This window comes from Benincasa hispida, chromosome 2 (assembly GCF_009727055.1).
Source record: "Benincasa hispida cultivar B227 chromosome 2, ASM972705v1, whole genome shotgun sequence".
Lineage (NCBI taxonomy): Eukaryota > Viridiplantae > Streptophyta > Magnoliopsida > Cucurbitales > Cucurbitaceae > Benincasa > Benincasa hispida.
In genome coordinates this window covers 47,131,293-47,151,847 of record NC_052350.1, presented here as the reverse complement: position 1 = coordinate 47,151,847, position 20,555 = coordinate 47,131,293, and the positions used below count along the sequence as shown (strand labels likewise).

At 37.6% G+C, this 20,555-nt stretch overlaps 1 protein-coding gene across 2 annotated transcripts in view; it reads left to right on the top strand.

The window, feature by feature from the left end:
• Positions 1–358: 358 nt before the first annotated feature.
• The window catches only part of LOC120071130 (calpain-type cysteine protease DEK1), a 31,901-nt gene continuing 11,704 nt past the window's right edge, over positions 359–20,555 (top strand). The window contains exons 1-12 of one of the 2 annotated variants that reach the window (XM_039023207.1): positions 359–779; positions 888–1,063; positions 1,802–2,052; positions 7,698–7,880; positions 7,993–8,128; positions 14,647–14,777; positions 14,865–14,979; positions 15,065–16,097; positions 16,226–16,336; positions 18,025–18,083; positions 18,506–18,668; positions 20,084–20,357. In XM_039023207.1, coding sequence (XP_038879135.1) covers positions 939–1,063; positions 1,802–2,052; positions 7,698–7,880; positions 7,993–8,128; positions 14,647–14,777; positions 14,865–14,979; positions 15,065–16,097; positions 16,226–16,336; positions 18,025–18,083; positions 18,506–18,668; positions 20,084–20,357 — 2,581 coding nt within the window. In that variant the 5' untranslated portion in view covers positions 359–779; positions 888–938. The remainder of the gene's footprint in view (positions 780–887; positions 1,064–1,801; positions 2,053–7,697; positions 7,881–7,992; positions 8,129–14,646; positions 14,778–14,864; positions 14,980–15,064; positions 16,098–16,225; positions 16,337–18,024; positions 18,084–18,505; positions 18,669–20,083; positions 20,358–20,555) is intronic. The other variant, XM_039023206.1, reaches the window with a different exon arrangement.

The window sequence follows — 20,555 nt, the reverse complement described above, 5'->3', positions numbered from 1 at the left end:
TTCACTTTTTTCTGAAAACATATATAAAAAAAACACTTTTCTATTTTATTATATCTCCAACTATTATTGACAGTCTCATCCCTTTTTTTATCTTTTAATTGAACGAAGAAATTCTCCCATTCAGACATTGGCTCATGATTCCCCACTCTCAACTCCCACGCACGCGAACACGTTCCAATAAACTTAATAATTTTAGCGCGTAAATAAAACGCGCATTATCCGCGAGTGGGAATAATAAAGAGATATCTTGAGATTTATTTATTTTATTTTTACCAGCCATCGTCTTCCTACTCCATCGCTAAGCATTTTTTTTGGTTTTATTTTGTTTTGTTTTTTTAATAAAAAAATTATTATTATTTTTTTCTCTCCAAAGAACCTTTCCCCTTTTTCACTCTTCACTGTTCAAACGAGAGGGAGAGAGAGAGCAACCAGTAGGGTTTTGTTAAAATTTTTGTTCTTCTTTCTCAAAAGCTTGTTCATTTTTGTTTGGTATTCAAATCTTTGAAATCACAGAGATAAACCCAAATCATCAAACCCTAAAAATCTGTTCCAATCTTCCCCATTTCTCCTTTTTTGACTTTGATTCCAACAACTTTACTTTTTCTCACTCTTCTTCACCTTTCTCTCTCTTTCCTCACCCTTTACTTCACATGCCGAGCTAACCCAATTCCTTTTTTCCCTTCCCCAAACCCTAAATTCCCATGTTTGAACACTACCCATTTTAGCTGAATTTCATAATCATGCTGTTTCTGTCTCATCAATCAGCTGCAGTGAAACAGGTAACAATTATCCAGTTCGTTCCTCACATGGTAACTTCTTTAGCTCTGGGTTTTCAGTTTTAATCGTGCTCTCTCTTTGTTTCTTGCATTTTTTCTTCCTTTTTTCAGTGGAATTAGTATTGGTTTTGATGCATGCGGGGTAGCTAGTAGGAGGACGCCATGGAAGGGGGCGAGCATAAGGTGGTATTAGCGTGTGTGATATCAGGGTCGCTCTTTTCGGTGCTGGGCTCCGCCTCGTTTTTCATACTCTGGGCTGTGAACTGGCGTCCATGGCGGATTTACAGGTAATTTTTTTTTTTTGTTTGTTATGGATATACTGGTCTCTTCTATTGTGAATTTTCCTTGGATGGCACCAGAATTTTTTGTAATGCTGTATTAGTTTACTGGTTCCAGGTTGTAATCAAGAATGTTGTGGTAAGGTAGTGGATGTTAGTGTGGGACATCGGTATTTGATTATGCTTTATAATTCGTACATCATAAAAATTTACTTGTGCGAGCATCACTGTCCAATGAGCGGGTCGATTAACTGAATGCTGGGTCGTCCTGGGTTGGAAAGATTTATAGTAGGGCAAGGAGTCTGGATCAAACATTTCTTTATTCTCTTACTTGGGTTATGATTGAGTTATAGTTCTTACAATATGAAAGCCCTAAAGGTTAAAACATATAGGTAAATTGTCTGGTTTCTGAGCAGTTGAATGAAGATAAACGGTAGGTCAATATCTGTTGTTTTGTATCACTCGTTATAATAAATCATCTTCCTTATCTTGAAATGCCTATCGAAAATTGTTATACCCATTTTTCTAAGCCTGGTTTTTATTGTGTTATGCATGCATGTGTCTAATGGAAATGGATGCTTACGTCTTTATGGTGTAGATGAATGGATTCTTTTGTCTTCCTTTTGTCCCTAATATATTTTTCTGGTTTCTTATATATATTTATATTATATATATACACACACACATGCACACACACTTATATATTATATTTTCATCATTTTTAATGCAAGCACAATCTTTTTTCAGTTGGATCTTTGCTAGAAAGTGGCCAAACATCTTGCAAGGACCTCAACTGGATTTGCTTTGTGGTTTTCTCTCTTTATCTGCATGGATATTAGTTATTTCTCCAATCGTGGTGCTGATCATATGGGGGTGCTGGCTGATTGTAATATTGGGTCGAGACATTACTGGGCTTGCTGTAGTGATGGCTGGCACCGCTCTTCTACTGGCATTTTATTCAATTATGCTTTGGTGGAGAACACAATGGCAAAGCTCAAGTATGTAGCTGTACTTGGTCTAATTTTGAAAAAATTATTACTACTCACCCTTGTATCTGGTTAATAAAATTCCTATCAATTGTTATCTTTTTAAATGACATTCGACTTTCTTGAATGGTTAGTGGTAAGATTTTTGTATTCAGCTGGGGAGAGGAGGGAGATTTTACGAGGAGCAAGTAGTCCAGTTGTTGGTTGTTTAGCAATTAGCATACTTCTGGTTTATTCTAGCACCATTAGAACTGTCTAGGTTTAGAAACCTTTTGATAATCTTACTGTTTTTTGTTTTCTTAGAAGTTGGTCAACAAAGTATGGATGGGGTGTTAGTAATATAATGATCTCGAATCTCTATATCCGTATGCATATGCATGTTTGGATGATTTTAGAGTTGGAAGTGTCTAAAGCTTTTTCCTCTAATGTGTGAAAAAGTTCCCCAATTGACAAGTCTATTCATTTGTCCTCCTTGTGGTAAAATAATAGTACGCTTAAGTAGGTATGGCCATACGTCGTCAATCAAGCAGCACAAAGATCAAGGCATGGCTTACAAGCTATAAGAGCCATATGAACTTATCAAGCAACGATTTTCTTCATTTCACCTTGAGAAAAAGTTGAAAGTTGGTTATGATGTTATTGGTATAGTTAAATTTGGGTAGGATTGTTGTTTAGTTATCTTGTGAGGTGTGTGGATTCAGAGAAAGGGTAGAATTTTTAGAGGGATGGAGTGGTCTTCGGAGGAGGTGGGAGGTGTGGGAGACGGTGATGTTTAGTGCCTTCTTATGGGCGTCAGTTTGTCAGACTGTTTATAATTATCAACTCAGAATCATTCTTTTGAAGTGGAGCATTTTTTTTGGTTGAGGGTTTTTTATGGGCTTGATTTTACATGTTCTTGTATATTCCTTCACTATTTTCATTGAAAGCTTAATTTCTTACTAAAAAAGAAAAAAAGAACTATGTTCAATCATGCAAGACGCATGTGCGAGACAAATTGCATTAATGTAATATTGTACGGATAGGGTAGGTGGGGATGAATCTAGCGTAATAAGCAAACATAGCTGATGATGCAAGTGTGATGTGAATTGCATGTGACGTGCACTTTTGTATCAATTGGGGATGCACTATGGGAAAGAAAGTATTCCGATTGGAGGAAAGTTCCAACCTCTGATTGATGATACATTTCACCCTTTTTTATAGCCAGAAAGGTATTCAATCTTATGGATGACTTCTAGTAGTTCTTCCATCCCCTCATGTTCCACCTATCCCTTCACTCCCAAGGGATTTCGTATAGTTAGACAACCTAGAAAGAGTTTTAGCTCTTTTGGCTGACTTTTAGCCCCTTTGATAGGGTGGCTATCCACATGTGTCCCAAAGTGATGTCCATTTTTTGATAATGGGTATACTCAAGAAAAAAGTTTGGAATTTGACCTCTCTTAATACTCACGAGGTCATGGACTCCTTTTCGTTTAGGATCCCCTTTCAACATGAAATTATTTATTGAGCTTCATGTGGAATCACATGGGTAGTAAGTAAACATAGCTGATGTTTTATGCATATAAATGTTTGTAGATATAGCACAGACTTCTTAAGAATAAAACCCACTGGAAAAATTTTGAAATTTGTCGAGAAACTGTAAGTCAAGGGTTAAAGATGTCCCGTACTTCAGACCTCCCACCTTTGAAGATTCTCCTATTTATCTTTAACTAGTTGTTTGATTGATGGTGCAAAGCATTGCTTGCCATAGAAGCTGACGTTATTGTGAAAGACGATTTGAATAGGTACCTCTCTAATCATGGCCTTACTTATATACATGGACTGAAGTTGCACCAAAAAATCTTTTGGAATCTCCCCAATTGTTCATTGCAAAGTGACATTCCATAATACATGATCTAAATTTTCCAATGTCGAGGCACCTATTTCTCATTTCTCTCTTTGTGACAGGTGGTTATTCTTGAAGCATTTAACATGCCATACTACTTACCAACATTGCATTGCTTTTTGCTTCTATTTGTTGTCATTTAAAAAATGAGAAGAAAACCCTCTGGCTTCACACAAGAGGAACTAATGAACCTTCAATAAAACCAGAGTTCTTTCAACTCTTTTATGAACTCGATCTTTTTAGCTCTATACCTGTGCAAACTTTTACCATCCGTCGCAAATTATAGCTCGGACATTCCATTACCCACATGGAAAGCTTTTTTGTAATTCCTTTGGCACAGTTTCCTCCCTTTTTGTATTATTTTGTTTCATTGATGAAATATTTGTTTCCTCTAGGAAAAAAAGGAATTTTAAATTTCCTAAGCTTGGTGAAGAAATGATAGTTGAAGCAAAAAGCTGCCCAATCAAATAGGCAAAAAGAAGATTTAGCTAAGAAACAACATGAAGGGTTTAAGGGTCCATGCATGTTTCTCTTGCAAGGTGAGTATCATGGGCACCATTGCATGTAAATCCAAAGTTCCCCTATCATACCCTGGAATTATGGGAAAGGAAAATGGTGAGAATCATTTTTTATGGAATCAACAACTTTCATTGAGAAAAAAACGAAAGAATACAAGGGCATACAAAAAAAAGCCCACAAAAGCAACCCTTCTAAACCCTTCAACTAAGTAAGATATTACCAAGAGCATAATTACAAAAAAGCTTCGAAACCGAAACCCAGAGCGAAACATGAAACCTCAGTAGGACCAAACCTTGCTAGGGTCATTATCCAGACCTCTAAGTAGAGTTAATATAGTTTTCAAGCAAAGTAGAGTTAATGTACTTTAATGATCTTCCAGAAAGTGAATAGTAACCATTCTTGGAAAACACATTTTTATTTGGTTCCCTGACCCCTCTAGACAGTTCTTGTTCCACCCTTTCCTTCATATTTCAACCTCTACTTTCTCCTTTTTTTGGTGGGTTAAAATTCCAAAGAAGGTTAAGGTTTTTGCATGGTAGGTTTTACATGAGAGGATCATATCTAAAAGCGTCCTTCCTTCCTCCTCCATCTGCCTTTCGTGACAAGGGTCGATTTTTATGACTGGCTAGGGTGTGTGCTATTGTGTGGGATCTTTGGGGTGAGTGAGACAATAGTCCGTTTGGAGGGTTGGAAAGGGGTCCAAGTGATGTTTGGTTCCTTGTTAGATTTCACGTTTCCCTCCAAGTTTTGATTTTGAAGACCTTTTGTATCTATTCTATTGGTTCTTTTTTGTATAGTTGGAGACCCTTGTTTTAGTTGGGCTAGTTTTTTTTGTATGTTCATGTATTCTTTCATTTTTTCTCAATGGAAGTGTTATTATATAAAACAAAGCGTTCCTCCTTCGTTTTGTGTATGCAATGATGCATTCTTTATAGGAGGACCTTGACATTTGTTGTGGGACTGCCAATTTGCTTAGTTTCTCTAGGATTGTTGGAGATTCTTGTTTGGTATGTGTGGTGCTTAGGTAGGGATGGCAGCTCGTTGTTGGGGAGGTGCTTATGAATCCCTCTTTTAAGAAAAAGGGAAAAGTTTTGTGGCAAGCTAACTTCTTTTGCTTTTTGTGGGGTATTTGGTTGGAGAAAAACAACAAAATTTTTAGAGAGGTTTGGTCGGAAATTTTCACGGCATTTAAGTGGACAGTGGTCCCCCCAAATGACATCATTGCTGCTATAGAGTATTGTTCTATGATCTACCTTTCAAAGCTTCCAAAGAGCAATTATGGAAGTGCATTGTCGCTGAGATTTTGTGGAAGATTTGGGATGAAAGAAATGCTCGTATCTTCCGGGAAAAATACAAGACTTCAACTGACGTCTTAGACTCTGCCATCTTCAATGCTATTTTTTGGTGTAAAGATATACCGGCTCTTAAGTGCCATAGTTTTACGTTCCTTGTTACAAATTGGAAACACCTTTTGTATACCATATGATTTGGTTCCCTTGTACTTTTGGATATCTTCGGATATTTCATTTATCAATGAAATCGGCTCTTATCCTAAGAAAACAAAATTTTTAGAGAGGTTGAGCGATCGGGTGAGGAGGTCTGGGAGGTGACTAGGTTTTTTAATGCCTCCATTTGGGCTTTGATTTCTGGGCCTTTTTTTTTTTGGGTAATTATGACATTAGTCTCGTTCTTATGGATTAAAGTCCTTTTCTGTAATTTGTTTGGGCTCCATTTTCTTGGCCTTTTCTTATTGCCCTTGTATTCTTTAAATATTCTTAATGAAAGCTCATTTTCTTACCCCAAAGAAAGACCCTATAAAAAAAATAATAATAGCAGAGCTGTGCAAACTATAGTGTACTAAACCACTCAACTGGTTTTGTTTTGTTATTATTTTGAATAGATTGGTTTAATTTTATATTAAGAAAAGAAATTATATTTTTATTCTTTCACCTTTGTCTCTCTTATTCTACTTTTCAATCTCTCCGTCTCACCCCTCCATTCTTTTTTCTCTTCTTTCTTTCCTTTCGATTAGAGATTTCTTTCTTTTCTATTAATGATTTATTTCATTTGTCTTCTCCCGTACTATTCTACATTGGTTTGAGGACAAAATTGGCTAACTGCCAATGTGGCCGGTCGGTTGGTGCTACAAATCCTCCTAGACTTTGATGTTCCTCGACTGATTTAAACTGATAAATTAGTTTTCGGTGTCAGTTTGACCCAAAATTGATGCCAACCAACTGTTGTGCATCCTCGGTGAGCATAGAACAAAAATCTATTCATTTCTCTTTTTCCATGAGTTTGTTTTCGTTAAGTATGTTGTAGTCTGTAGAGGAAGGGTAGGAAGGGTTCTCACGTTCGTCTCCTTGTTTTCTCAATTGGTGTATCCCACTGCCACCATGGTTGACCTATGGTCATTGAGGCCAATGAAAAAGGTAAAAGGGGTTACCAACAATGGGTTCGAATCATGGTAGTCACTGGTCACCTACCTAGGATATAATATCCTATAAGTTCTTTTGACAAGAAAATGTATCCCGACGATAAAATACACAAGTCGAGGTGTGTTCAGAGTTCAGAATGACTCATACACTAACAAATATTAAAAAAAAAAAAAATTGGTGTGTATCTCATTTCCCTCCAGTATAACAAAGTTTCTTCTATAAAAAATAATCAGTAAAATGAAGTTTGTGCATGAAGTTTGCTTTTGGTAACTTCACTCTACTTTGATGCCTTTTCCTGTTTTTTATACTTAGACTAGAGGAGTACCTTGAGGACATCCAACAAAATTGAAATCCTTAGACTAGAGGATGCAATGCATCTTATATATCTACCTTTAATTTTATTGAAATCTAGGTCTTGGAATAATTGTTATTTTTTTTTTTTCGAGCTTTTGTTGAGATAAAGATTACGTCTAGGGATGATTAGCAAAGTTGTGAAAGTCCATCTATACCTTCGTGGAGTGCTTTACCATATGTCTGCTTTGATTATGTTGAAAGAAAATCCTATGTCGTGCTTATGTTGTTGATATCTAATTGTTATTAACAATGCACTCATTCAGGGACAAGTTAATTGGTAAATGGGAAAATGTTGTATTGACGGAAGTTCATCAGGTGTTTGAACTTCACGATTGCAATATGTCATACCAGCACGATGTTGTTTAAAGTGCTTTCTTGCATCATTTGTAGGGCAGTAATCTTTTCTTTAAAAATCTTTTTCATACATTCATCTTGACGTCACGATGTGTTTGTTCCTTGGACAGGGGCTGTTGCTATACTTCTTCTTTTGGCGGTTGCGCTTCTATGTGCATATGAACTTTGTGCTGTGTATGTTACAGCTGGTTCTAGTGCATCGGAGCGTTATTCACCTTCTGGTTTCTTTTTTGGTATATCAGCAATTGCCTTAGCAATCAACATGCTCTTCATTTGTCGGATGGTCTTTAATGGTATACCCAAAAACTCATCACCACCAAACAATTTCTTCTATTTTTGCATTCCTTTTCTTTGACAGGAATCTATTTTTTGCATCCTCTTTTACATATTTTTCTCTTGGTTCAGGAAATGGATTAGATGTGGATGAATATGTGCGGAGGGCATATAAGTTTGCATATTCTGATTGTATAGAAGTGGGTCCCTTGGCTTCTTTACCTGAACCACCTGATCCTAATGAATTGTATCCTCGTCAATCTAGTAGGCAAGCTCTCACATCATTCTTTCATCTTTATAAAATCAATTAGTTACGAAATCTTATAATTATGTGGCCAGTGACCACTATTCTTACTAGTTTTTTGGTTTCCCATGGTGTAATACTGTGGATGTATTTTTGGGTTCTTTCTTCTTCTATTTAGTCTTTTCTATTTTTCTTCTGGATACTTGTGTCCTCAATCTTCCATATTTTGATTTCACGTTAAAGTCATTTTTTATCCGTTCTTATTATTTTGTTTCTTCTAATAATTTGTCCCGTTTGTTCATCTGCTCAGGATTAAGTTAAGTGAATCACGAGGAAAAAAATCCTTCAATTTGGCGTACTGACCCTGTGATGTGAATAGTTTATGTTGTAGTCAATTAACTATTTAATAATATTTCAAATATGGATTCACTAGTTTGTGATATTATAATTATATTTTAATCTTGAAATGTTAACTGTCCAGTGAGCATATCTTATATTTTTATTGATTAAAACAGGGTTGGTAGACTTTTCATTAGAAACAAACAAGTATTAGGAAGGTTTGAGAGAATCATGTGGTGCACTGTTGTCTTTCTCTTCAGGATATTAAGGCCTTATAGTTGTTAAATGCTAAGTTTTATTTGGATTTTCTCAAGTTTTAGTTTCCAAAAGCTAAACCACATAATATTTCAGATTGCTGCCAAGAGGTAAGTTAGGACATTTAAGTGGCCAAGACCCTCATTTGTATACTTCTGCTTATTGGCAACCTCACTTGAACTCTGGTCATCAATTTGGCCATGTCAATACTCGAGCTGAAAGCATATTTGAACAGGTTGATGATGTTTTGAGGATGAGCTTTGGTTTTTTAAATCCATCAATGAGAAAATGTTGGATGTTATCAACGAACTGGGGGTGATTAAGATGTATTTTTCCCATACAAATGAGAAAACCTTCAACCAACTAAACCTCAACTTCTTTATACAATATTGTTCCAAACACAAACAGAGAGAGAAAAGGGGAAAGATGTTGACAAGGTTCTTTAGCGGTGAGATTCCGCTTGGTTTCCCATTGAGAATGTTGGTGTAGCCAAAGTCAATTATGTGCATCTAAGAAATTCCAATCTAGTTTTTCATTGACCTTTTTGATATGTTAATTGGAAAGGAGGCCTTGCTTTCTCTTCCTTCTCTTCTCACGCACAACTTTATTAGTCACATTTGCAAACAATATGACCTGATTGGGAAGAGGAGTTAACGTGTGCTAGAACTCTGGCTAAACAATAATTCATCTTTAGGTTGTTTGGAATTTATGTATCTTTAGGGAAAAAAAGAATTTACATATCTTTAAAGAAACTTGTTAGTCATTATTATTGTCAAGTATTATAGATTGCAGTCTGGTTGTGTTTGGCCTCATCAGATTCATGGTGATTCTTCTAAAGCTCCCTAGAGATCTGTTTGTTCTAATTTGGACCTATTGGGATTTGAGTGTCTATTGTAACCTCAATGATCTGAAAATCATTGAATGGGGATAATTTTTTTGAAATTACAAAAAGAGAGAGGGAAAGGAGCTCCAACCAAAGGAGTTATAGAAGACATCTCCAATTGGTCAAAAGAGAATCAAAACTATAAGAATGGAATAAATTTGACAATTTACACCAAGAGATAGCGGTATGAACAACATGATCCATAAAATAGTCATAGAGCTGAGCACGGTCGTCGAAGAGGTGGCTCTTACGCTTGAGCCAAACATACCACAAAAAGGCTCTAATGAGCTGTTTCCAAAGAAGACTCTTCTTTCCCTTGAACGGATCATCGTCGAGCATAAGAGAGAGGAAATGATTGATGTCTGATGGGAAGACCACATACCAGCTGAAAGCATGAAGAATATGGTTCCAAAACTATGCAGATAATGGGTAGAAAATGAAGAGATGGCTTTGAGTCTCGTTATCCTTCTTACAAAGAGGGCACCAACCGGGAGAGATCATCTTTGTTGGGAGACGATGCTATAGCTTATCATGTGTAAGGACCACTTTGTAAGCAAGTTCCCGCAAAAAGAATTTGATCTTTTTTGGGTAGTGATCAGACCAAATAGCTTCGGTGTAGCCAACAAACGCATTAGTATTGTTGTGGTACCTAAGAGCAATCCAAGATTTGGAGGAGAGAACTCCAGATTGTTCCGGCATCCAATACCATTTGTCATTAGATTGCAGAGGCTGATGGTTTGTGAATAGAAGAGACAAATTGGCCCACTTAGCAATTTCCAAATGATTGAGATGCCTAAAAAGATGGAGATCCTAACAACCCTCTAAAGTGTTCTAAAGGTGAAAAACGGAGGCCTCCTTGGCAAGGGAAAGAGCAAATAGATTAGGGAAGGCTATATGAAGAGGCTGCGTGCCCACCCATAAGTCAAGCCAAAATGAGATAGAGCACCCATTACTAAGAATAGCAGCATGTTGATCCACCAGAGGTTGATAAAAAGACAAGTTTTTTCATGGGCCGAGTGCACAGAGTGTGTGATCCAACTTTATTATCACAGACAGAGGAGCCAAACTTGGCAACAATGACTTTCTCCACAAAGCATGTCTTTCCACCCTAAACCTCCAAATCCATTTACTAGGAGACTTTCATTTCTCAACTTTATATTAGTGATCCCAAGGCCACCAACACTCTGGGGAAGAGTAACAAGATCCCAACGGACAAGGTGGAGGTTGGACCCTCCCTCTTTCCATTTCCAAAGAAAATCTCTATAGAGCTTTTCAATCATATGGGCCACTTTGCTAGATATTTTGAAGAGGGAAATGTAGTAGGTAGTGTCACATCCCCACCTAGGTTTACCTCTTATACCTGGAAGGAGATGTGAGGACAACAGGTACCACCCTTTTGTTACACTCGGGGGAAGAGTAACAAGATCCTAACAGACAAGGTGGAGGTTGGACCCCTCCTCTTTCCCTTTCCAAAGAAAATCTCTATAGAGTTTTTCAATCATATGGGCCACTTTGCTAGGTATTTTGAAGAGGGAAAGGTACTAGGTAGTGTCACACCCCCACCCAGGTTTACCTCTTATACCTGGAAGGAGATGTGAGGACGGCAGGTACCACCCTTTTGTGGCACTTACTGTCCAACTACCTAACCTAATTTCAATCTTAGCCAAAGATAAATAATTAAAAACCTTTATTTTATTACAACATGATAAAGTTCATACAACTTAGTAAATTTACAACTATTTGCTTTTTAACCCAGACTCGTCTATTGATTAAGAAGTTCATCTTGTGGCAGACCTTGACTTTGACTCTTCTGCTACATGCGAAGGCAAACATAAATGAAATGATTGAGCTAGAAGTCCAGTGAGTGGTAAACAACTTGCAGGGTTTCTTACAACCCATAACAACAAACGGAATGACGTTAGTGCGTAAACAAATCATAGCGAGGTTACTTCTCAAACTTTGACCTAGTTCGTAACCGTTCATGCAGTTTCTACACACACGGTAGATAGTGGATATTTTAATGTTTCACTCCCTATGTGCACATAGATCTACCTCTTGGAGGCTCAAAACCTATACACATCGATCCTCTAGGTTCTGAGCCATAAGAGGTAGATCTATGTGCACATAGGGAGTGAGACATAGAAAGATCAACTGTCTACTGTGTGTAGGAACTGCAGGAATGGTTACAACAAGGTTGAGGTTTGAGAAGTAACCTCGCTATGATCTGTTGATGCACTAACGTCGTTCCGATTGTTGTTAAGAGTTGTAAAAGACCCTGCAAGTTGTTTACCACTCACTGGGCTTCTAGCTTATTCGTTCCTTTTATGTTTTCCTTCACAGGTAGCAGAAGAGTCCTGGTTGTTGCTCGAAGTCGAGGTCTGCCACTAGATGAACTTCTTAATCAATTGATGGGTCTGGGTAAAAAGCAAATAGTTGTAAATTTACTAAGTTGTATGAACTTTATCATGTTGTAATAAAATAAAAGTTTTAAATTATTTATCTTTGGCTAAGATTGAGATTAGGAAGTTGGATAGTAAGTGCCACAAAAGGGTGGTACCTGCCATCCTCACATCTCTTTCCAAGTATAAGAGGTAAACTTGAGTGGGGGTGTGACAAGTAGAGAGGTTGCTTGAATCAAAGTTAGCTTACCACCTTTAGAAATATATGAAGCCCACACTTTGATTCTCCGCTTGATTTTCTCAACAATTGGAGCCTAAAAAGAAAGGGTCCTCGGCTTGCCATTAAAGGGGAGCCCAAGGTAGGAATTAGGCCATGTACCAACCTTACAACCATAGAGGTCAACAATACTTTGAAGCTCAACCGAGGAGAGGTTAATGCCCAAAATTTTAGACTTGTGATGGTTGATGGATAGGCTAGAACAAGCTTAAAAAACATTGATGAAATCAAGTAGATTTTTTATGTAGTCGTGGCTGTATGTGGAGAAAAGGATAGTATCATCGGCGAATTGAAGATGACTAATGGAAAGGCCATCTTTACCAACCCCAAAACCCTGAATTTTCCTATCCGCTTTAGCTTGAGTCAGTAGTCTATGAAGGGTATCAATAATAATGTTGAAGAGGAAGGGAGACAGTGGATCTCCTTGCCTGATACCCCTAGTGGTACGAATTTTACCTTGGGGACGAGCGTTGATGATGATAGAGAAGTTTGCAGAAGTTAGATAGCCCATGACCCATTTTCTCCAACCGTTACCGAAACCCCTAGCTTGAAGGATGGAGTCAAGGAAAGCCCAATCCACCGTATCAAAAGCCTTCTCGATGTCGAGCTTGATCACAATGCCTTGTTTATCCTTCCTCCTCCATTCATCAATGAGTTCATTGGCAATTAGAGATGCATCAAGTATTTGACACCTCTACGAAGGCCAATTGGTGCTTAGAAATAATGGAAGGGAGAACCCTTGCCAAAATTTTGTAGCGCCCGTTGTGAGGCTAATTGGTCTGTAGTCACCAACTCTTCGGGAATCAATTCTCTTGGGTATAAGGCAAATATAAGTCTCATTAAGGATAACATTGATGATACCATTCTTGAAAAAGTGTTGGAACACCCTCGATATGTCAGCTCTTAAGAATGTGCCAAGACTTTTTATAAAACTCGATTGTAGAGCCATCAGGGCCCAGAGACTTGTTTGTACCAAGAGAGCAGACCGCAAACCATATTTCCCTTTCAGTAAAGGGAAGTTCCAACTACTGTGACTGTTGAGTAGATAAGGAGGGCCAGACTAACTGGGGCAATGCCTGGAGATTGGGTTTCTTAGTGTATAGTCTAGAAAAGAAGCTTATGAATTCAGCTTCAATTTGGGATTCAGCTTACCGTGTACTCAGATCGCCTTCACTAAGCCATAAATACTTGTATTTTTGTCTCCAAAGGGTTTCCTCCTTGGCCACCACTGAGAGAAGTTGGGACTTGAGGCTTCTTTTCTGCACCCTATGCATAGGAAGACACTCATTGGATTCCTCAAGGCTGTTCAGTAAGGTGATTTTGGCAATGAGCTGTTTTTTTTTGTGTGTTGATACAACCAAAAGTAGACTTATTCCATTCCTTGAGAACAACTTTGAGACCTTTGAGCTTAACAATAAGTACACGACCCGGTCTACCACACAAAGGGGTGTTCTTCCACCAATAATCAACAGTGATATCAGAATCCCTGTGTTGAAGCCACATATTCTCAAAGCGGAATGGCATTGGGCCCCATTTGTCAACACCGATAGATAGTAGAATAGGGTAGTGATTGGAGGTGGGTCTCTCAAGTCTCTTGGATGTGGTAAAAGCAAATTTCTGTTGAATTCTGTCGGTAAGCAAGAACCTATCAATGTGGGTGAATGGGGATAAACTTTCTCATCTTCTTCCTTGATTGGTTAAGGAACCTCGATGTTTATTGGGCTTGGCTGCTAGATCCTTCCAATAAGTTCTCAGTTAAATCTTTTAGAGAGGTTTTTACACCTAGTTCTGAACAATCTTTATTTAGAGATTTGGAATGATACTTATCCAAATTGGATTAAGATTTTCCTACAGAAGCTTAGTCTTGGTGCAGTAAACATGACTGATCGTCTACAGAGAAGAAGCCCTTATTTTCATCTCCATTTGTATTATGTGTTTGTCAAATTCTGAGTCTCTAGGACACTTATTTGCTCCCATTGCTCCTTTGCATCAAATTATTGGACGACTATTCTAGAGGTTTTTGGATGGTCTTTGGCCTTATCAAAATATCCTCTTTTTTTGTGGGTTGGCTTGCTCTCAACTGAGTCTTTTTTTGGTCTCTTTGAGGAGAAAGGAATGGTCGCATTTTCAAGGATATTTCTTGTTCTTTTGATTATTTTATGGGTTCCATTCTTTTTTATGCATTGTATCAGTGTAAATGTAAACATCCTTTTTACTGACTGTAGCCTCCACTTTAATTGCTAATTGACTGACTTTCATGTAATATTCCTTTAGGTGCTCGACCCTGTTACTTCATTTATCAATGAAATTTGTTTCCCTTCTCAAAGAATTTATTTTTGTCAGCTGATAGTGTGATTGTTCATTTTTGGGTTGGATCTTCCATTTTCAGGGCTTCACATCTTGGGCTTCTTTATGTTGGTTCGGTTTTAGTACTTGTTGCCTACTCTATTTTATATGGCCTTACGGCTAAGGAGGCACGCTGGCTTGGTGCCACTACTTCTGCTGCTGTCATCATTCTTGGTATGTTCCAACTGCTTCACCTATATTTAACCTTATTTACTCTTGGATTTTCTGATGTTTTAATTCTTTTGGGTACTTGTTTTGTAGATTGGAATGTAGGGGCATGCTTGTACGGGTTCCAGCTGTTAAAAAGTGGTGTTTTAGCACTTTTTGTGGCTGGCATGTCTCGTGTTTTTCTCATTTGTTTTGGAGTTCATTATTGGTTTGTTTCTACCAATTTCATTTGGTTTTCTTATTACTAAATCCGATAACTGTTATCATGGTTCTCATTTTTCCTTCTGCATCAGGTATTTGGGACATTGTATAAGTTATGCAGTTGTAGCTTCTGTACTATTGGGTGCAGCTGTGATGCGTCATCTTTCAGCAACAGATCCGTTTGCTGCTAGGAGAGATGCCTTGCAAAGCACTGTGATTCGCTTGAGAGAGGGATTTCGCAGGAAAGAACCAAATAGTTCATCAAGCTCATCAGATGGTTGTGGCTCAAGTATGAAACGTAGTAGCAGTGTTGAGGCAGGTCACCTTGGTAATGCTGTTGAATCTACTAGCAAGAGTGGGCCAGCAACACAATGTACAGCTGATGGTAATAATTGGAATGGCATCCTATGTCGAGCTGGTAGTTCACAAGAGGGTATTAACAGTGATAAGAGCATGGATAGTGGACGGCCAAGTTTGGCTTTGCGGAGTAGTTCTTGTCGTTCTATCATCCAAGAGCCTGATGTAGCAATGTCGTTCGTGGATAAAATTTTTGATCATAATAGTTCCTTGGTGGTTTGTTCTAGTAGTGGGCTTGACAGTCAAGGCTGTGAATCTAGCACGTCAACTTCCGCAAACCAACAGACATTAGATTTGAACTTGGCTTTGGCATTGCAGGAAAGGTTGAGTGACCCAAGGATTACATCTATGTTGAAGAGAAGCTCTAGACAAGGGGATCGTGAATTGGCTAGTTTATTGCAGAATAAAGGACTGGATCCTAATTTTGCAATGATGTTAAAGGAGAAGAGCTTGGACCCAACTATCCTTGCATTACTTCAAAGGAGTAGTTTGGATGCGGACAGAGAACATCGAGATAATACTGATATTACTATCATTGATTCAAACAGTGTTGACAACATGCTTCCTAATCAAATTTCTCTATCTGAAGAACTGAGACTTCACGGGCTTGAAAAGTGGCTTCAGTTCTCCAGGCTTGTACTACACAATGTAGCCGGGACCCCAGAACGAGCATGGGTGATCTTTAGTCTTGTCTTTATTATTGAAACAATCATTGTAGCCATATTCCGTCCAAAAACCATTGACATTATAAATGCGAAACACCAACAGGTGAATAGAGCTTTTACTTACATATATGGAGTACTATGGCATTATTGAATTTTGGAATTATCAAATTTGTGAAATGTCAAGGTAAACTCTGTGTTTCTTCAAACTAAAACTTTTTCTTGTGCTTTCAGTTTGAATTTGGCTTTGCTGTCTTACTACTATCTCCCGTGGTCTGTTCGATTATGGCTTTCCTCCAGTCACTGCAAGCAGAAGAAATGTCAATGACGTCAAAACCACGGAAGGTATGCATTCCATTGTGAGATTAAATATATGCAGATAAGAAAATTGTTTTGATTTACATCAATGAAATATTGTTTTCGTAGTTACATTAATTTTTAGTAGCCCCTAGCATTTCTTTTCTTATAGGTGGAAACAGCTCTTTTCTTGTAATGTGGAGGTTGCATATAGAGCTTTATTTTCTACTGTGGATATTGCAGGGCTTGTTAGGTAGGCAATTTGAAAATAGAAATTTGAAAACAAAGAATTCAATGAAATTAGAGTTGTATTTCATGCTTCAAATATACGTTTTATGTTGGACCCAAATTTAAAGCCCCAAATCAATTATAAAAGGTTAGACAATTTTCTCTTTAAATTTTTTTCCCGGAATGTCTAGGAAGTGTCCCAAACGTGTCTCACGTGCCTGAAATTAAAAATAAATAAACAAAAATACACATGTCTGGAGCGTGTGTGTGTCTGACATGAACACTGGATAAAATGGATTGTCTGTGCTTCATAAGATGCAACTAAACAACAGAGCAAACCTATGTGAATTTTATCTGTTATGCAAACATAGATACTGGCCTAAAAATCCTAGGTGAATTTAGGCCAAGTACGAAGTGATGTACTCTGTCCTTCACATTTATGCAACTTTGGAAATATATGCCTTTAGTTTATATGGGCGAGCATCATTATTTTCTCAGCATGATGAAGGGTGAATAGTGAAATGTCTTGTCCAAATCTTACTGGCCATAGGTGTCCAAAAATCTTGCATAAGATTGGGCTTTGATAGTCATCCCCTTTAGGCACAGTCCAGTTGGTTGAGGACTTGAAAGTTTGGTATGTCAATGTGGAGGTCTTAGTTTTTGAGGAACTCCTATGTTGTTTAGGGTAGGAGGGATCTCATTTTGGTCCCCTTCTTCTCCTGGGCTTTTCTTCTTGTTCTCTCTTTTTTCTTACGAGGATTGCGTTTCTTCCTCCCGCCTCTCTTAATTTTCTTCACTTGGGAAGATTTAGGTTCCAGGAAGTCACATTCTTTGTCTAGCAGGTCTTGCTTGGAAGCGTGAACATCTTATACTGCATGCAAAAACATGCTTCCTTCTTTTTGCGGGTGTAGTGGTGTTCTGTTTACAAAGGTGCATCAAAGAATCCTGACAATGTCCCCTGGGGTTGCAGTTCTGCGTATGGTCTAGATTTTAGGACGCTTTGGGAGTTTAGTTGGCTTGGAGTTGGAGCAGAGATTGTAGGGCTGGGATGGAGGAGGTTTTGTTGTCTTGTTGTCTCCCCATATCTCATTTCCCTGGCAGGTGTATTTTTTTTCGCTCTTCTTTGATGCTTTGACTTGTGAAGAATGAAAAGGCTTTTAAGAGGCACTGATGCAGTAGAGTTTTGGGAGGTTGTTAGGTTTAATAATCAATACCTCACTTTGGACCTTGGGGAATAAGGCTTTTTGTAACTATTAGCTAGGTCTTATCCTTTAAGATGGGAGTATTTTCCTGTAGCTTTTTGAACTCTTTTTTGTTGGGTAGTTATTTTTTCCGGATGTCTTTGTACATTCTTTAATTATTTTTAATGAAAGCTCGATTTCTTATAAAAAAGATCTTTTAACTGATACTCTCTTGAGTGTATAGTTCTATGATTTGGTTCACACGCATTAGGTTTCTAATGATATTATTTATTTTGGTCTATGCCTCAATATGATCTTTTTCTGCAGTATGGGTTCATCGCTTGGCTACTCAGCACTTCTGTGGGGCTTTTACTTTCTTTCTTGAGGTTTGTCAATATCATCAATCACCAAGTATTTTTTTTTTGTCTTTTTGGAAAAGCTCTACAGCTGTAGTGGCCTGGGAAAGTTGGAAACTGGACCTTTTTATTTATTTATTTATACTTCCATATTGATATTCATACTCTTCTTTTACATTGAGGTTCATGTCCATTTTTCTAAGAATTGAATTCTTTCTTTTGAGTGTTCTATAGTTCCTCTGTTTTATTATTATTTCATCTGCACAGTTTCCAACACCTTTCCAGTTTTCATGCCTTTTTTAAAAACTTTTTTACCTGGAGCCTTTTTTCATCTTCCGTCACTATGTCAATTTTTGTAGCAAAAGTTTTTGATTTCCGTCCTTTTTTTAGTTTTATTTTGATCCATTGACTTTTTCCCCTTAGTTAATGATTGTACACGCTCTGTTTTGCAGCAAGTCATCGGTCCTTTTAGGGCTGTCCTTAACAGTTCCACTCATGGTAGCTTGTCTTTCCCTTGCCATTCCTATATGGATCCGGAATGGGTACCAGTTTTGGATTCCTCGAGTACAGTGCATGGGTTCTGCAGGAAACCAACGAACTCTTGGAACAAAGGAGGTTTGTATGCCTGCTTTTTAATTTTTAAAATTTTAAAACTCCTTTGGTCCGGGGTCCTTTCTCCCCCTTTCTTTTGTAATTTCATACATCAATGAAATTGTTTCTTATGAAAAAACAAAAGAAAAAGAAAAAAAACTTCTCCCATTTTACTTCCTTGTAAAAATGGAAGTTTTGGTTTCAAGTTGTAATTTCTGATCTTGACTCTTGTAATCTTACTGTTATGGGTGGGATTTGTTATTCTTACCATGTTGCAAATCGTTCTCAAATTTTCCAATAGAACTAGAAGTAGGTTCTTCTGTCAGAGTAATAAAAGAAATTAGAAGAAAACATTTTATTATATGAAAAAAGCGACACATTACGGGCACACGACATCACAGAGAGATTCAGGATAAAAGGAAGCATGGAGTTCACAGCTAAGTGTTTTGACTACTTGGAAGGTGTATTTCAAATTTCCAAAGGGGGTGTAATGTTGGGTGTTATGGAATATTAGTGGTGCTCGCATAGCTTGTAGATGGGATCGTGAGGAATAAAGCAAATTAATATAATTCTTTTAATCATTAAATGAATCATAGGGACTTTGAGCCTCTGTGCATTTTTACAAAGATGCCTCAGTGCATTTTTACAAAGTTGCCTCTTGTGGTTCAAAGGAAGCGTAAGTCTCAAGGCCATAGGTTAGAGTTTCCCTCGAGGTGACCCTCAAGGTTTAAGCCTCAAATAGCCTTATAAAACATCGATGTGAGTAGCCCATAGAGAGGGTCAATCCTTAAAATTCTGCCTATCTCCTAAACTTCTAACTCCTTTTGTTTATGGTTAGTCTTTCTAACCAACTTTTCAGGTAAGTACAAGCACACTACTATAATCCTAATTACAACTCTTCCGCTACTAAAATTCATAATATAATTCCAGGTGTTTAATCATAATTAACTTGAAGAATCAATTTTGATAACATTGAGTCTTCAGCAATCTCAGTTTTCTTTACTCAATTTCACGAGTTACATGGAGAATTATATTGGGAATTTTAGTAGTGGAAAGAACAATTCTTTGAGACTGATGCTTAGAAGAGAAACATGAACATAGCAAGAGATGAACCTCTTCCCAACCTCTAAAATTCCTACCATTCCTCTCAAGCCAAATGTTCCATAGAAATTTGACAAACCAGCCATCGAAGGCCTTAACCCTTTGCAAAAAATGGTGGCTGCAGAAAAACTGCCTCTATCATAGAATAATAGTCTCTGTTCTAAGCCAAACAAATGCCGAACAGCTCCATAAAGCAATCCCAGATTGATGGGTTTGTCAAGTTATTTCTATGTTTACAATATCTCCCTGTTTCTATTATTTATTTATTTCTTTTTTTCATAACTCTTCAATCACTGTTCAATGCTGCATCTAATTTCGCTATCGTGATGATTTTACAGGGGATTGTTCTTGTGATTTGTATGTCACTGTTTTCTGGATCTGTGATAGCTCTTGGTGCTATAGTGTCTGCCAAGCCTCTTAATGATTTACGCTACAAAGGGTGGACTGGTGATGACAAAAGCTTCTCATCGCCCTATGCCACATCTGTGTACCTTGGCTGGGCTATGGCATCTGCAATTTCTTTAGTTGTCACTGGTGTGCTGCCAATAGTTTCATGGTTCTCAACATACCGTTTTTCCTTCTCTTCTGCTGTTTGTGTTGCCATATTCACAGGTAACATCTTCAGGTTTTCTATAGTTGGCCTTTTGGATTAGTTTCTTTGAATTAGTGGTTTATATGACCTCCTTACTTGAACAGGATCTGTTCGATTGGTTGAACAACTGTGTCCTTGAGTTCTAAAACTAGTGGTTTATATTTTATAGGTCTGCCTAAAGTTGGTCTTAATAGTGTTTTTTTTTTTTTTTTTTTTTT